This window comes from Cyprinodon tularosa, unplaced genomic scaffold (genome assembly GCF_016077235.1).
Source record: "Cyprinodon tularosa strain WSP-4 unplaced genomic scaffold, ASM1607723v1 ctg69, whole genome shotgun sequence".
In the NCBI taxonomy this organism is placed as follows: domain Eukaryota; kingdom Metazoa; phylum Chordata; class Actinopteri; order Cyprinodontiformes; family Cyprinodontidae; genus Cyprinodon; species Cyprinodon tularosa.
The window spans coordinates 731,820-748,996 of record NW_024039440.1 but is presented as its reverse complement, the minus strand read 5'-3'; the positions used below and the strand labels follow the sequence as shown (position 1 = coordinate 748,996).

General features: G+C 38.5%; 1 protein-coding gene across 1 annotated transcript; it reads right to left on the bottom strand.

Moving 5' to 3' along the window:
• Positions 1 to 474: 474 nt before the first annotated feature.
• On the bottom strand, positions 475 to 16,990 carry naalad2 (N-acetylated alpha-linked acidic dipeptidase 2). The gene is made up of 20 exons (XM_038268002.1): positions 16,766 to 16,990; positions 14,845 to 14,956; positions 14,458 to 14,644; positions 11,000 to 11,101; positions 10,790 to 10,915; positions 10,553 to 10,633; positions 10,291 to 10,396; positions 9,707 to 9,800; positions 9,461 to 9,556; positions 8,822 to 8,907; positions 8,536 to 8,655; positions 8,372 to 8,454; positions 8,229 to 8,292; positions 8,057 to 8,124; positions 4,536 to 4,627; positions 3,304 to 3,394; positions 2,886 to 3,150; positions 2,702 to 2,783; positions 2,477 to 2,569; positions 475 to 813 (listed from the first exon to the last, which is right to left on the bottom strand). The coding sequence occupies exons 1-20, from the start codon at positions 16,845 to 16,847 to the stop codon at positions 624 to 626; spliced, it is 2,220 nt and encodes a 739-aa protein (XP_038123930.1). The 5' UTR covers positions 16,848 to 16,990; the 3' UTR covers positions 475 to 623.
• Between the last annotated feature and the right edge of the window lie 187 nt (positions 16,991 to 17,177).

The window sequence follows — 17,177 nt, the reverse complement described above, 5'->3', positions numbered from 1 at the left end:
TCTGATGCTCCACATATTTAGAACAAACTCCCAGAAATATTTTAACTGTGAAACCCTCAGTCGCTTTAAATTGAGATTTAAAACATGTTTAGAGTGGCCTTCTAAACACCATTAACTTAAACTCATAGACCAACTTTCTTTCATTATGTTAGGCATTATATTTATTACTGGGTATTTTATTTTTCTGTTTTATAATAATTTCATCATTTAAATTATTATTTATTTTTTTACTCACTCTAGTTATTGAATTATATTATTAAATTACCTTTATGCTACAGCAATGCACATTTCTTTTATATCAAATAATTTTGACTAATTTAAAACACTGTTCAGTAGCAATACAATTGCTAATGTTTCATATTAATAAACTTGCCTTGCTTTGCCTTGTCTCTGGCAACTGTACAACAATGTCAACAAAATTATTGACTCTTGGAACAAACAATTCAATAACAACAACAAAATAATAATTTTTTTGCTTTTTTAAAGCATTCACATCCATCATTTTAGGTCTGGAAAATGGACCTCATGAGATACAGGGATTGGTTTGCCTCTCTGTGTTTGGAAAAAAATATCACATTGTGATATAACAATATCTTTATATTTCAGTGTCTCAGCTCGTGCTTTCATGCAGGTTGTATCAGAGTCATGGCAGCAGCGTTGACTGTGAATGCTGCTATGCTGATTTGGCGCTTCACTTCCTGCCAGGCCTTCTCTGGGTCAGCTGAGTTCTCAATGTCAAACAGTGCGTCGTATATCCCAGGAAAAGACTCCCCTGCATATTTGTTATGGCTGCTGGGAGCAAAAATCACATGCCTGAAAAACAGGGTAGAGATTATGGGGGAGGGGAGAAACAACATTGTGTTACTGAATGTGCTGAAGATATCTGAGACATCATATTGGTGTAAGCCTATTCCCTGAAAACATGCTCAGTGAAAACAGGAGGGTAGTTAATCCTATTTATTGCTAATAAGGAGAAATACAATTTATGAATTTTTATAAAGAGCTAGGAGTCTTTAACCACACAAAACTATTCTGTAGATGCTTAAATCATGTCCACTTAGTCATGTCCAGCTCCTGTAACTGCGTGTAACAATTGTTACAATCTGCATCATTAACCTAGTCCTCAACATCTGATTGGTTAAACAGCACAGCTCATCATCCTCAGAACAGTTATCATGGTGATAGTAGTGTTTTAGTACTAACCAACTTTAGTGAGAAAAAATTTGAAAACAAACAAATCTTGATGTGATTTCATAATTGTTCAGTAAATATTTGGAGTTTCAGTCACTGAAGTGGAAACAATATATTTGATGCTGATTGGTCAGAAGTTTGCTAATGGTGGAAGTGAACCAATTAGATGTGAGGTGATTATTCTCCAGCTTCCCTGGTTCTCTTGCTTCCTTTTCTAAAAGCCTTATAGTTTAGTGATCATAGCTAAAATTCTTGTTCTTAGAGTTTGGAAATCTCCCAATCCCCCATTCAGGAGTGAAAAGTGGATATTATTGCATTTTTTCTTTATTGAAGCAGTTCACTATATGTTCATTGAACATAATTCTAATTTTGCTGAAATGTCGGTTTCTTTTACCGTTACATTATATAATCTTTAATTCACCTTTCCCTGTTCCTAATCTCTTTTTAGAACTGCTCCTTACACTGGTTTTGTTTAGTATAACAATAATTCTACTGCATATCTGTTTCCCTGCCTAAATTCCCACAGAAGAATACATTTTCTTGGATTCAATTAGTTTGGGGGATTTAGTGTTTTAAACTGGCTGAACGCTTCATCTTTTGCTTGGTTTGTTTTTGTTGTTTTACTTATTTATTTTTATTTATTTTTACATATGTTGTTCTTAGTGTTGTTTATTTTATGACCACTGTTTTTTTTTTGTATTATTATGTTCTGAAAACGCCACATTAATTTTTACAAAAAGACTCGAGGCAAGTGAATAATGAGGACTGCATATTTTCCCCAGTGACATAGAAAAATGACTCTGGTCAGATATAGTCATGTGGTCAGAACCATGGATGACCATGTTTCTGGTGAAGCTCACTGTCCATTTAGTGGAGGACATAATCACCACGTAGACAATTGTTGAAGCAAATAATTGTTGAGACAAATTTAAAAAAATATACGTTGCCATCATTTTAATTACATTTTTTTTTTAGCCCAAGTTTCCCTGATGGAGATTCTTGTTGTATGCAAATCACTTCCTGTAAGACACCCAGACAGCCATCTTTAAAGGAATAAATAATTTCCTAAATATCCCTGACCTGTTGTCACTGAGGCTTAAGAGACAACAGGTTAGGGCTATTTAAGAAATAATTTATTCCTCTAAAGATGCTTCTTTCAGTTTATGATGCCTTCTTTTAACTTTTAATTAATACTTATCTAAATAAACATTACTTTTTTTAGTTTCTTTGTCCTTCATAAATGTGGAATGATATTTGTTCTGTAAAATAAACATCCATGTCTAACCTGTAAAAGGGTCTGCCTGGTAAGCCAAGCGGGTCGATGAAGGCTCTCTCTAGGTACATGAGCTGGTCGTTCATGATTCGCACCTGTAAAGGACTACCACATAAGAAATACCACTGCTTATTGTGAGAATGAACTGTCTCAATGTATTTAAATGATGGGGTTAAACAAGTTACTTCATAGGATTTAATATTTTACCATAGATGTATAAAAATTTCAAATTCTTACTCCTCAGTGTTCAGAGTTCGCAGGTGCTCATGGAAATCTCCGGCTGCAGCAGTGAAGTTATCCACAGCAGAAAACAGAGGCTCTGAGAGAAAATAAAAACATTTCAGTAAAATGCAGCTTCTAAAATGCAGTTTAACAGTAGTGCTTAAATAATATTAAAGGATTAAGGTGAACATGAGCTCACCAAATGACACTTTGTAAGTTTCCATTTGTTCTGGGACTGCCTGTGCCATGCCTGCGATGCTCGTTGCGTACTTCCTCAGGGAGTTAGCGTACTCAGTAGGGTCAAGAGGAAGCACCTGGGAATCTGCCAACAAGAAGATGAGACCTCCTCTCACCTGAGCTACGGCTCGAAGCCTCCTGAAGGTGGGGTCATAAAACCTCTCCACTATCTCAAAGGTTTCATACACACTATGATAGACAGGGTAGCTACTGTATCGCTCTTTTGCCTGAAAGGATAGAAAAACAAAGAGAAGGAGTCAATCAGTAAAAACAAGCAGGCCTCCTCAGGGTCATATTTGGTAAACTTCAAAAACACAAAACATGACAGGAGATTATTGAACATGACTTATTAATATGAGATCTTAAAAGTGGATTGTAACCTTGTTCTTAGTGTATCTGGCTCTGCCTGCAGCAATCCCCAGCCGGATGAAATAGGCTTCAAAATCACTGCCTGACCCCAGTTTACTGATCCTAATTAAATCAGGGAGGAAAAGTTATGTTTTAAAATTATATATATATTTTGAAATAGGTAGCGAAGAAGATTTCATCAGATTGATTTAGCAGAATTGTTGATTTTTTTCCTCAGTTTTGATAATTAGATTACATTTTTTTCCTCAGTCAGATCCAAAAGTTCTGCAACAGCCAGAAGTCTACAAATAGCTGTATAGAATGGCAGCTAGTTAAACATTTATTAAATTACACCTCAGTTGCTCAGAGAACAAGAGGCATGGTATTTTTATGTGCATAACTGATAAATCAGTGATTGGTAAGAAATGCTTTAAAATAGCATGTGAAAGTGATTTAAAAAAACCAGCCTTTGGAAAAGTCAACTGCAAAAAAAAAAAAAGATTATCATTATTCTGGATTTGATGAAAGTGGTTAAAGAAAAGGAAGAAAATCTGGACATAGGTTGCCTTCAGGCTTTTCCAGTACATCAAATGTTTATGTCAAAACCTAAACCATGAAGTCAAGAAAACACAGATAGTAATGAAAACAAAAACAAATCTTATGTTTTAATGTTTGATTTGACATCAGCCTAAACATGTACATCTATACATCATTAATAAGTTTAAACATTTCTGATAATAATACAGAACAAAATCAGTAGTAGCCCAACTCTCCTCTTTCAAGTGAGGGGTGTTGTACCTCATTTAACCACCAGGTGGTGGTATATCTTGTCAAAATGTATACATCAGTGGACTGCTACCACACTGATAAATTATTTGGAGAATAGAGTTTTGATGTATATGCTGGGAAAACTCAAAATGCTTGGTAAGAAAGCCATGTTTTAATATTCGTAGGAAGCACTTTAGGTTTAAGCAACTGTTAGTAAAGTGGTCATTAAGCATCTCAGTAACATCAGAGTTAATGTGTATCCTCTATAATTTCAGGTAAATTTTTCCTAAAAACACATTAAAAACAGTATTTTGTCATGGTTGAGGACTGAGCGTATTTATACAGCAAACTATGGTAAATTTACTGCAATATTTTCTGACCCATTCACTATAAATAGTAACTTTCAGCTTTGGGTAACTTTGTATTTCTCTAGGTAGCATAAATGTTTTCTACATTCTTAACTAATTTTCTCAAACAAAATATTGAGGCTCCGTACCGAGGTGCGTCACGGTCATTGGTCCAGTTGTCCCTTTTATGCCAACTCTCATACAGAGACATTTCTTCCTCTCCTTCTTCTGGACTGGCTATCTACACAGAGAAACAAATGCATCTTCAAAGAAACGTAAAAAAACAAACAAACACAAAACTTCTATGAGATTTGTATCTAATTAACAATTGTTTCCCATTAGTGTTTGATTAAAATAAACTTAATGTGGTGTGTTTAAATTTCATGCTTTTTGGAGGCTTTAATAAATTCCTGGTAAAATTGAGTTATTGACCATTTATCATGGCTGATATGGTGGACTGTCTTTAAAAGTATTCTGACTTTCTTGAATGAACATGGAGCTTTAGCCTAGTTTATCAAGTTTGAAAAGGTTGGATGTTAACTTAATTATCTATTCTTTTTTTCAGTGTCATTAGTACACCTATCTCCAGGCATCAAGAGGCAAAAGGCATGGTACAGGACAGGTCGGCAGACCATCGTGGGACGTGCAACATAAAACCATACACACACACTCTCACCGAAGGACAATTTAGAATTACCAATTGACCAAACAGTCATGTTTTTGGAATGTGGGGCAAAGCCAACGTATCTGGAGAGAACCAACACAGACATTGGGAGAAATACAAACTCCATGCAGAAAGACCTGAGAATGAAGCCCAGGACCTTCTTGCTGCAAGGCAACAGTTCTATATATCGCACCAATATGCAGCCCTCTGCTTTTCCTATCTAGCTGAATTTTGAAATGTGTTTAGGATTATTCTTTGTTGGTGTATGCACTTCTATTGTGAGTTTATCCATGCGGCCCAAACAGTCACCCTTAAAAAATGCAAATAGTTTAAGGGTTTTTTCAGGCTCTACTGGCTTTTATTTGTACCGGTAGTAGTAGAAAGAGAGGAAACAGGACAGGAAAGAGGGGAAGGCATGCTGCAAAGGTCAAGAGGCCCGGACCTAAACGTGTAACAGCACTGAGGACTAAGGCCTCCATACATGGGTCGTAGACGTAACTTGAGGACCACTGCTGCACCCCGAAATGCAAATTGAAATAGACAGGAATAGCCCATATATCTATATATATAAAGGCTTTATGCCTTTATACACTGACATTTAAAGGCCCAAAGTGGAAGTGAGGGGCTTAAAGTGATGGGTGGTTAAATCGCAAAGAGATACAGCTTTTTCTGACTTATGCCATTGTTCAGTGCTAAACTCACGGCTGAAGTACAGCTCAATTGAACTGATGGTAAACAGTGGGTCCTGAGGACAAAAAAGGCACAAGAAACAGCGCCCAAGCATAAAAATGCCCAGAAAAAACATATAGGAATGTAGGTAGGTGCGTTGGATCAGATAAAAGCTAGTAATACACTGATTTTGACACTCTTTCTGGCTAGTGTCTTGTTACTGGAAAACAAAGTTGATTTGTTACATCTGAGGCTGTTCTTTACCTAATGGAAACCTGAATTGACAACAACACATCAGACTCAGTCTTCAAGGCCAACGGTCTTTCGTTATTCTGTGTAGACCACAATGACTGATTGTGGGGGAAAAAAACACAAAACAGGTAGGAAGCCTTTGTAAGTATGTGAATAGATGTTGGTGCACTGCTCTGAAGCAATAGAACACATGACAGTGGAAGTTTGGCAGTACTATCTGCCATAGGAGTTTACTGCAGTGTTTACACCCTTCTGGTTGCTAATTCATATCAAGTATCAAGGAACCTGTATGACACCTTCAGCAATAATGCAGATAAACCCCCTGAAAACAACACTTGATGGCATGTACACTAACAATTATGGTGTGTGCGGAACTCTTTCTTGACCCCATCTTGGTGTTGCTGACCACATCTCAATCCTGTTGCACCCAGCATATGGACCACTAATAAGACGGATCAGGCCTGTAAAGAAAACAGTGTGGCCCAGTGAACTAGTCGCTGTGCTCCAGGACTGTTATTAGTGGACAGATTTCAAGGTCTTTGGAAAGACAATGACATATGGGGGAGAGGCAGACCTGGAGAAATACACTTCTACTGTTCCTTACTTCATATCCAAATATGCTGATGCTATCACCACAACCAAGACAGTAACCTATTATCCAAACTGAAAACCCTGGCTGAATGCTGAGGGGTGAATTCTACTGAAAGGACACTGTGTTGAGGACCAGTCAGACATCAGCTCTCTGAGAGATGAGTAAAGGACTGACTGCCGACAATGCAAGGCAAAAGATACAAACAAAAAACAAAGCCAATCCAGAAAATTAAGGGTCACTTCACCATCAATGACCCGGAGGGCATGTAGAAGGGCATCTTGTGCATCACAAGCTACATCAGAAATGCAAAATGCCCAAGGCAACCCCCATTGCGTGATTCACTCTCTAGGTTCTCGTGCACACTTTTAGGATCTTGTCACAACCTTACAAATCACCACACAGTGACATGCCCCTCTGTGTGACCACAGCAAACACGTGGAAGACACGAGCAAGACCCTGTCTAGCCCATCTGCTCACCCAGACAACATCCCGGGGGAAGGTACCATGAAATTTTGCACATCTTTTGTCTGAGATATTGGCATACATCTTCAATACCTCACTGTTACTGGCATGTGTCCCAACCTGTTTAAAGATCAGCACTATTGTCTCTGTCCCCAAGTCCTCCACATTGACTGCCCTCAATGACTACCGACTTATTGTCTTCACATTGGTAAGCATGAAGTGCTTTGATAGGAAATTCATGACGCATATTAAGGCCTCGATTAATATCCCTGTGGACTCACATTAGTAAGCCTACAGGAGAAACAGATCATCACCCACGTTATCTCATCAATGGAGGCTCTGGACTGAGTCCCCTCCTGAGGAACTGGGTCCTGGACCTTCTGACCAACAGTTCTACGACTGTCAGGAATCTACAACACCATCGCCTCCTCAATCACCAAGAGTGCAAGTTCACAACAGTACTGGGTGCTTAGCCCCCACCTGTGTACTCTGTTGACATATCACTGCTTGGTAAAACATGCCAGCTATCATAAAGTAAAGTTTGAAAACAAAAAAGCAGTATTGGGATGCATGTACAATGAGGAGTCCAAATATAGAGAAGAGGTTGAACACCTGGTGCAGTGGTGCAAAAACCATAACCTCTCCATTCATTTGAAAAGGACTAAGGAGATGGCGGTTGGTTTCAGAAGGGACAAGGATCCTCTTCATCCCCCTGCACCTCAGAGGAGCAGCTGTGGAGGTGGTGTCTCATTTCCACTACAGTGAAATTACAAGCTCCTCACAAGGAGAAGCTTAACTCTTTTTGATGTTTTATGGCCACACAAGATAAGCTATTTGGCTACATTGAGAAGAAGTATGTCTGAAGGAGTAAAGGTGAGGGTTATCTTGAGTTGATCTAAAATTATGCGGCAAGTTTTTGTTTTTATAACAGTTGGATCTTAAAACTGCAAGGGGATACAACATTCATTCAATGAGAAGACTACGTGAACCTCTGATCAGAAAAAAAGTATATCAAAAAAAGCTGCACTGACCTGTTTGGTAAGATTGTACACTAATGTGTGCATTGATGGAGTGCAGTCAACCCTCAGTGTGTACATACCTGGAATTTAGAAAGGCATTCATGTTTGCATTCGCAAAATTAAACCAACCGAATTAATAGTTTCTGACTGAGAAGACAGATTCACACTCCTTTATGTTCATCACCCTCTATAGCAGAGTCTGCGTTGATGTAAGCCACAGCTCTCTCCTGTAGCAGCCTTGCATTGTCCTGTAGGGATAGATGAAGTTCTGTGAGTGCAGCTAGGCATGTATAAACCAATAAACGTGAGTGTTGTTATCTATTCCACCTCAGCCCATTCTGTTGATCCCAGCAGCCCAAACTCCTCTGCATCCCAGCTGGCAAATATTATAGTCCTCCTAGGCCTCCACCCTACATGTCCCAACACAAAGAGACACTGATATAAATAAACAGTGACTCCTTTAGGTTTATTTCACTCATTAAAAGATTTACCTTTCTTTACCATCTTGCCGGCACTCCTCACAGTTTCATGGACGACTGCTGCACCAGACATTGGGTCAATTCCTCCAAACACCCAGGCATCACGGTGCCCTCCCAGAATAACATACCTGTCTGCAAAAACAATTGCTTTGTTTTAGTCAAAGGTTTTTAGCCTAAAGCAAAACCTGCACTGTCTTCAACCCTGTCTGAAAGGATCCAGTTTACTCTGATAAAACCCCTGTTTAGCAATGGGCGTTAACAGGTGTGTTTCATGAAGTGGCTCTAAATTACAGAGTACCTGGCTCCAGAGCTCCTCTGATCTTCCCAATGACATTGTAGACCCTGGCTACCTGGTTGTTACTGTAGATGTTCATTCGCACCTTCCTGCAATAAAAAATTACCAAAACACAAAAAAGAAATAAATACGAGAAACAGACAAAATGGAAATTTCTCTGCTGTGAGGAAAATGTGTGCTAATCAAATGTTCAATGACCAACGCAGAGGAGAACTAAAAGATTAAAAAAAATATGCTGGTAAAGGAGAAGCAACAGAAAACCGGAGCATCTTGCATGCCTGTTTTGTATAAAACACAGTGGGGTTGAATGCATTTATTCAGATTTCAAAGTGTGTTTGCTGCAGATTATGCTGTTGCCATGCAGGGTTATGTGTGAAAACGAATGTGTGTCACAGACAAGAAGCACAAGAGACCTCATTGTGCTTCGTCTGGCTGCTTGCCACCAGTGGGTCACAGGTTTGGATGGGAAGCAACAAAAGCAGGAGGGAAGAGAGCACAGAAAGTGAAGTTTGAACTGTAGTGAAAGATGGTCATGGGAGAAGTAATTTTATTAAAAAAGAAAGACTGGTTGTGAGTCTTATTGCAGGACGATCATTTCAGTATCATCAGAGAGTTGAATAATAACATTAGAGGAAAACTTACTGGCTCTTAAAGTCGTCTGTGAAGCCTGGACCAGTCTTGTATGACACATTCAGAGCTCCTTTCCAGTTGTTGGGTGGAATCTGTCCCCCCATGTTTCTGTTATATTATAAATACATAGTAAAAAAAAAAATGAAATACTGCAACTAGAGACTACAACAAATGGACATGTAGATAGATATGTATAGACATTAAGTTTCTACTTATTTAGAACCATTTTATCATTATATAGCACAGAAAGAAATTTACTTTAGGAGGTGGATTGCATCATGAAAGCCGATTGGATGAACAGGAATCTTGGGAAGTCCTACTCCTTCCTCCAGGTTAAGTCTGTAGGTGTAATCTGGATGGAAGCACACAGGCATGGGACTTATAAACAACAGTGTTTATGAAACCTTTCACATAATTTGTTATGATAAAAATAAAAGAAGTGCTAATATTTTTCCAAAAGCTTTTCGGATAATAACAATCTGAAAAATTTAGAACTCTCCTTTGAAATTTTGTCTGCATAGACTGGTCTGTCCTGCCCTCAAATCCTTTGTTTCTTTTCATAGATTGCCTGATTTTAATTCATATTTCACTGCAGCAGCTGAAAAATAAATAAATAACTAAAAAATAAAACATCTTCCTGCAGCCTGGTTTACCCAACACTTTGAGGAGGGTTTGCTCAGGGTAACGCCAAATTTCACTTTTCCACCATTTTGTTTGTTATTAAAAAAAAATATATATATTGATCAAGGTCTGCTTTGTACCCTACATGACTTGAGGCAGATATTTGTGCTAAAACCAGGAAACTCAAGTGATACCAGGATACAGGAAGCTTTCTTACAAACCTTTAGCTGGGTATCCAGGTGTGAGGGGGTCTCCTGCTCCATTTAGGTTGAGAACATTTCCTCTCTGAACTCCTCCACCAGGCAGGTTCCAACCATCAGGGTAAGGCTGTACAAAGCCATAGTAAGTAACAGAAGTTGTCTTGTATTGTGTTTTTCTCCTACTCATAATATCCCAGGGGGTAAACAACAACAGATCAGGAGATTTAATTGTGGTTTCTTACTTATTTTCGTATGAATGTGTTTATTACAGCTCCATAGTTACCTGGACTCCTGCTGCCCAATAATCTGCAGGATCTGAGAACATGATGACTCCTTTAGCTCCTGCTAACATGGCATTCTTCACCTTAGAAAATGAAACAGTCAAGAGAGAGTACTAAATAATGTTGTTCATATCCTGAGGGCCATAAGCAAAATTAAATGTTATCATTACAGACAAAATATTCTGAGGGGTAAAAGTGTAAAGTTAGAATATTTAGGTTCACATGACACCTTTAAGTACCTTATTGCCTCTGAATATTTTCCCGTATCTGACAATCACAATCTTTCCTGTTGCATTGATACCCATCTCTCTCTCTAGCTGGAAAAAGTCCTCTGTTCGTCCGTAGTTGACGTAAACCAATTCTCCCTGAGGAGCAAAAAAATAAAGAGGTAACAGATTTGGCTGATTTACCTTGAGTTTTATCATAGTTTTATTTGGATTTAAGTGTACCTGAGGATGCCCTTTGGGTGAATAAGCACTGTATGGAGGCACAATGTTGGAGACGTCTTCATAGCCTTGTGGAACCGGCTCAGCCAAGGAGGTGTTAAAAACCTGGCAAAACAAAGACATCATGAGACTAAAAGAAGATCAAACTGGATAAAAGGATCTATTACCAGCCTTGGGAAAAGACTTTGTTCTTCCTTTGTTTGTTTTTCATGAATTTATTTGAATTAAAATGAAAAAGGTTATTTGATATATCCAACCACAATTAAATTAGATAATATAATACAACATGCTTAAACACATCACAGAGTGAGACATAGTATACAATATGATTCAATGCAATAAGATAACTGCCAGTCTAAAATACTATATATGGTAAAAAATACTATAATCACAAAATATGAAATACTTTATCATCATGATGTTGGTGCTGATGACTGCTTAATTGCTCATTTCATTCAACTGTCTAACTCCACCCAATTTCTCATTATCGCTCATCTGATCCACCTGCTCCAGCCTCTATTTAACCAGCCCTCAAACCAGTCATCAGTGCTAGATTATTCTCGAGCCAGTGGTGAGTGTTTCAGGGTTACCTTAGTGTGTCTGATTACCTGATCCTGACCTGTTTGTGCCTCTCAACCACTGAGCCTGTCTGATCTGTTTGCCTGACCTGTCTTCGGACTTTTGCCAGATTCTATCTGTTAACCAAACTTGGAACTGATTCCTGACACTGTTCTGATTTTCCCTTTGGAACCTCTTCGGACTTCTAATCTTCTGGTTCTGAATCCTGAGCACGTCTTCGACACCGGCTTTGGGTTCACCCTCTGGATTATCCTGCCTTCCTCCTTATGCCCGGATCTGATCTCCTCCTTGTTCTTCATCCTCCGGGGCTACAGCGTCTGGGACTCTCTGGGCGGCGCTCGACAAGTCCTGTTGACAGCCGAACGGCTGGCAATAGCCTCAGACCAGCCTCAATAGCCTGGTCCTTTAGCTCAGACTGAGCTAAAGGACCAGGTTGGTGACTCACGTTCACAATCCTCCTCAGTCAGATTAATGTGGTCACTAACTTGTGTTTTCCTTCTATAAAGTTTCCTGCCTTAGACGTCCTTGCTGTTGCTTTAAATCCGTCGTTTTTTTAAATTAACGCTTTTGAGATATCTGGCTGTCTGTCTGCCTTGAATGATTTCTACTTCCTTTAGTTAATAGTAACTAATAGAACAACTTAAGGATAGAATGATCAAACTCACATGGAATGCATAGGCAAAGATCTGGGATCAAGTGATCAAAAGGAGACAATGCTTTTCAATAGCTTTATTAATTTGCTGATTATCTTAGGACATAAGTAAATTAATTCAGTAAGACATTTTTCTTCATTCTCAAGTTTTTTGGGTTTGCATTGCATTTTTTAAACATTACCTGCTCTGTCCTGTTACATTTTTACTCTCTGTCTTTGTGTTTTTCCTTGCTGGGTTTTAGTGTCACTTGGGTTCAATTAGTCAATCAGCTCTGGCATATTTCTGGAACATGTTTCACATTCAGCTGTTGGTTGGGTTATTAGAGTTCAGTGGCCTCTTTTTTTTTTAAACCGTTCTTTTATCTAATTTGTATCTCTATTGCCTGCTTGTATGGTAGAATGCTTTAAATGCATTTTCTTTATTGCCCTTTTTATTTTGGTGACACCTAAGTGTTTCAGATCAGACAATAAAGACAGGGATTAAGTGATTAACTACGGTATTAATGGACGATTTCAAATTATGAACACTGATCTTAATGGGAAAAAAGTAATTGCACTGAATTGTAATCAGTCACAATTTCAGGAAAGTTAAGTTTTGCTTCCCCTCATTACTGTCAGACCTTTGAAATCTGGATATTTCATAAACAGCAATGCTCTGACTGCATGAAGTAAACATTAACATATCAACAAGCAGCACCTTTCTTTGTCCAAATATTTAAAAACAGATGAGAAACAAAGTAAGATATGCCAGTTTAAAAGAGTCAGTAAACAGCACCAAAGCCTTTGGGACTCATGTAAAACTCAGAGATGTTATCCTAATGCGGAGAACAAAAGAGCACAGGGTGAAGCTTCCTTAGAGTGCAGACTCAAGATTCAACAGTAAGAAACTGGAGAAATAGCCTCCATTGAGGGGCTCAGAGGGGAATACAAATCTTGCATTTGCTAAAGGAGATATTGATGATGTACATTTTGGAGGATGTATTCCCAGTTAAATTGAGTGGAAATCAAACACTACATCACCAAAACAGAACGTCATGCATAACATGAGAAACGATGATGGTAGAGTGATAGTGTGATGCTGCGTTGTTGCAGCGAGAACAAAAGAAGAAAATACGGTTTTCGTGTGGCTTAATAAAGTTCTCTGAGTCCAGTTGAAATGCCATGATGATGGAATAAACTTAAACATACAGTTATTGCATAAAAATAGTCTAGTGTGTCTGAATGAAAACAATTCTGCAAAGCAGAGTTGTTAAAAAAATCCTACACGTAGATGTTATTTTTTTCTAGATAGGCTGCAAATGCAGATTAGATTGAAGAGCAATTGTGTTTCTTACATAACTTGGTTGGTATGGTTATTTTTAGCCATTTCTGAATGAAATATGTTTAATTTATTTTTATCTACATGTGAAAAATATAAAAAAAAAACATAACAGAAGAAACTACAATAGTGGAATTCTGCTTGCAGAGCATGCAGAAATGTATTAAATTGGTGTTCAGTATTTGTGAGATTAACATGAAAATGGAAACAAAAACAGACCCAGTATGTCAACATTACTCAGTTCCATGGTGCCTAAACATATTTCTGACTTAATTAACATGAAATGGGCCCATTTAAGACATCCTCTATACAGTATGTTCCTCCAGACATGATCAAAAGTGGTCATGTCTTCTGCTTTGCTCAATAGTTATCAGCTGATTGAAACACTGAAGTATCTGGAATGTAAATCCTGATTCTGGTCCTTAACTACAGTCTCAGTTCCAGGTAGTGTTGGTGCTGTAACATTATCTTTGTCTAAACTTTTATCTCACAATAGAACTATAAAAGGACCTTGGACCTAAGTGAAAACTTGCAGAGGGAAGCGGGGAAAACTGCTGTTTGATCCCACCATACAGGCTCTAACAGTTTTTAACTTCACAAACACACAGTTAGGTATGGAGTTTGGGACTGGAATAGCCCTACTGTTAAATTTCTTGGGTTGTATAGAGATAAATGATGTAACTGTGATGAATGCATTTTTCCTGCAGCCTAAGATCTGCAAACTAGGTTTGTCTCACTAGATTTTTTTTTCCTGTCATACAGCATGAATACTCTCAAATTAGTTTGCAAGTGTGTGAGAAAAAAAAAGGGGGCGGGTCTTCTGAATACATAATATCAAGGAAAACCAAATGGAACTTTCTGCATTACGGGTCCAACTTTATTTTGGCAAATGTTTGCAGGCATGTTCCTTACCTCGTTCCCACTGTGATCCACTATGGAGATGTAGTTTGGTTGTGATTTGTCCGGATAGGACAACAGGATGTCATAGGGCACCATCTCCACTGAATCCAACCCAAAGTCCTTCCACTCCTTCATGATCTGCTCTGCATATTTCAAGTTCTGCTCAGTTCCAGCTAGATGTGGGAGGCGGGTGAATTTCCTGTAAAGAGGATGGTTACTGTGAAACGTGTAACTTTAGTCAGCTGATCCTGGTGCCATTTCTGTTGTGTTAAATTGTGTCTCCCACTGTCTGATGATACTGTTCAGGATGGAGCAAAATTACAAACCAGTTCAATCCATGAAAACTTTTCAGGGCACTTTTGGACATTCTAGTTCGTAAGTGATTGTTTTTGTTTTTACCTGAGATGGTCTCTGATCAGGTCTGTCTGCATTTCATCCAGAAACTCCTTAAGGTAATCACCTGAAGGCTTGTGCTTATGAGAGGTAGCATTTGAACGATGTGCAAACCAGCCTACAAAGCAAACAGAAAAACAAACCAAAACAAAGAGATGGGATGTTTGAAAAACTGATAAATCCCATGTGTTTGAAAAACAATTATTTATTTAAAATCCTGAGTTTTAAAAACGATTACAATTAAGGTCCAAGTTAATTATACCTCTAAAACATACATCTTCCAAAAAGTAATAAAATAGTGTAAAAGCATTAATGTAAATATATGCGATTACTTAGATCTTTATGAAAATTTGCACATTATTTAGACTCTTCTTGATAATCAGCTTAATTGCTTCCTCTCTTTGCATGCATTGACTGGAAATTTGACCATTCATTGTAATAATCTCCAAATGTTTAAGGTTTGAAAGCCTTTTTGCTACCACCCAGTACTTAGTTCCCAAACAGTTATGCAAATGGGTTGTGTTTGCTAAAGGGGGCAGCCTAAAAAACAACTTTTGGTAGGTTTCTGGCAATGTTCTGTAGTTAATATCTTACCTTCAATATTTTAAGAAATAGCAGAGATGCTAGTAATTAATAATACTAGAATATTAAAGCCACTTGTTAAGAAAACTACTAAATAGTTTGCTGGTGAAGATTAGCAGTCAGCCAGGTCATAGTCATTCCAACAAAGTTAAAAAACAAACCACAGGACTTTGTTTTCCAAATTTTAAGGCGTTTTGCTTCCCATCCAGGAAGCTTTCTCAACTCAAAATGTCAGAAATAGCATTGAGTTCCAGGCTTATAGAGTGGCACAAACAAAAGCCTTGTTATGGCTTAGACAACATGCTAATTGAGGTGAACCCCTTGGTAATGGGGAGTCGTTGAGGTCGTTGTTGGCCTGCAAAACCTTATACTGGCCCATGCATCTGAAAAGGGAGTCGTTGGGGTCATTGTTGGCCTGGCTGACCAGGCGAGATGTTTTGGTCCCCTTCATGGCGACGAGGTTTGAGATGATAGTGGGAAGGAATCAACTCTATCGCTGAACTGTAAGTTTTTGAGAGCTGGAACCTGAGAGCACCCCCTCTGGTAAAGGTAGTTTTTTCTCTCTTAACATAAACGGCTTCCTTCACAATCCTTTCAAACCATCTGTTAAAGGTGGTTTGAAAGGGTCATTTTGGACAAAAGGTAATTTTGGACAAAGAAGACAGGTAGACCTTGTTTGAAACACTAAATAGTTTCAATAAAACAGATGCTGTTCACAAGCAAAAGCAACAATCAATTAACCGACAGTAAACAAAAATTCCACCACCACTTACTTTTCTAGCTTTCTTCAGCAGCCAGCTGTGCTTCTGTTCATCATTGTGGGCAAACAGGAACAACAGCTCAAGTTTTGTATTTTGAGATTAGAAATTCTTGTTTTATTTCTTACATCTATAGTTTTCTTTGTATCTGTGCAAAGTCTGTTATGCTTATTCATTGCTGGTGGTCACCTGTGTTTTATTTGGGTTTAGTAGTCCTTCTCTCACCTCAAAGTGGAGTCGGTTACATGGATTTTGGTCAAAAACACTATTCTACTGTAAGTACAGTGGCTGGAAAATGACCATTGCTGTATTTGTAATACAGCTGTGGTTCTAGGCAGTGAGTATTAACCTGTTGTGAGGACAAAGAAATTAAAACATCAACATGATGACAAACTGCAAGTCACACTGAGGCTTAAACAGCATCACATTGGCAATTACCTCTCTATGAAGGGATAGTTAATGCATTATTAAGCAATACCAAGTAAAAGTTGTATAGTTAAGTTAAATATCTCTGTAACACTGAGAAGTTTCAGTTAAGACTCTAAGAATACAACAACAATGTGTGAATTTGAGTCTCTGTGTCTTACCGATGCTGAAACCGAGCAGGAACAAAGCCAACACAACTATTGTCCAAAAGATCCAACGAACCAACCGGCTCTCCCTCTTCATTGCAAAGCTGCTCCCTGTCCTGCAGATCCACACACTGACACGGCTGGTTCTGCAGGCGAGCTCTGCAGAGGCACAGATAAAGGGAGTAATTTGTTTGGAAGGCAGAGTGAGATGGAGTATGGCAACGGGAGCAGGGAGGAGCTGAAAGTTTGTCAGTTAGAGGCGGTGAGAGATACATTGGAAGAGGGAGCTCATTAGAGCTGGTCTATGTCAGGGCATTTAATGTGCACCTTGGCCGTTCCTGTGCTGACTCAGTATTTGTTATTATGAGAGCAGAGGGTCACTCTGAGGAGGCTTTCTAATAACAACACATGCTGGACTTGGAATTCA

Coding starts and splice junctions, on each gene's coding strand:
- naalad2 (XM_038268002.1), bottom strand. CDS start 16,847: ATGAAGAGGGAGAGCCGGTTGGTTCGTTGGATCTTTTGGACAATAGTT. Junction 10,916..10,999: donor CACCCAAAGGGCATCCTCAG/GTACACTTAAAT, acceptor TTTGCTCCTCAG/GGAGAATTGGTTTACGTCAA. Junction 9,557..9,706: donor GATGCAATCCACCTCCTAAA/GTAAATTTCTTT, acceptor ATAATATAACAG/AAACATGGGGGGACAGATTC.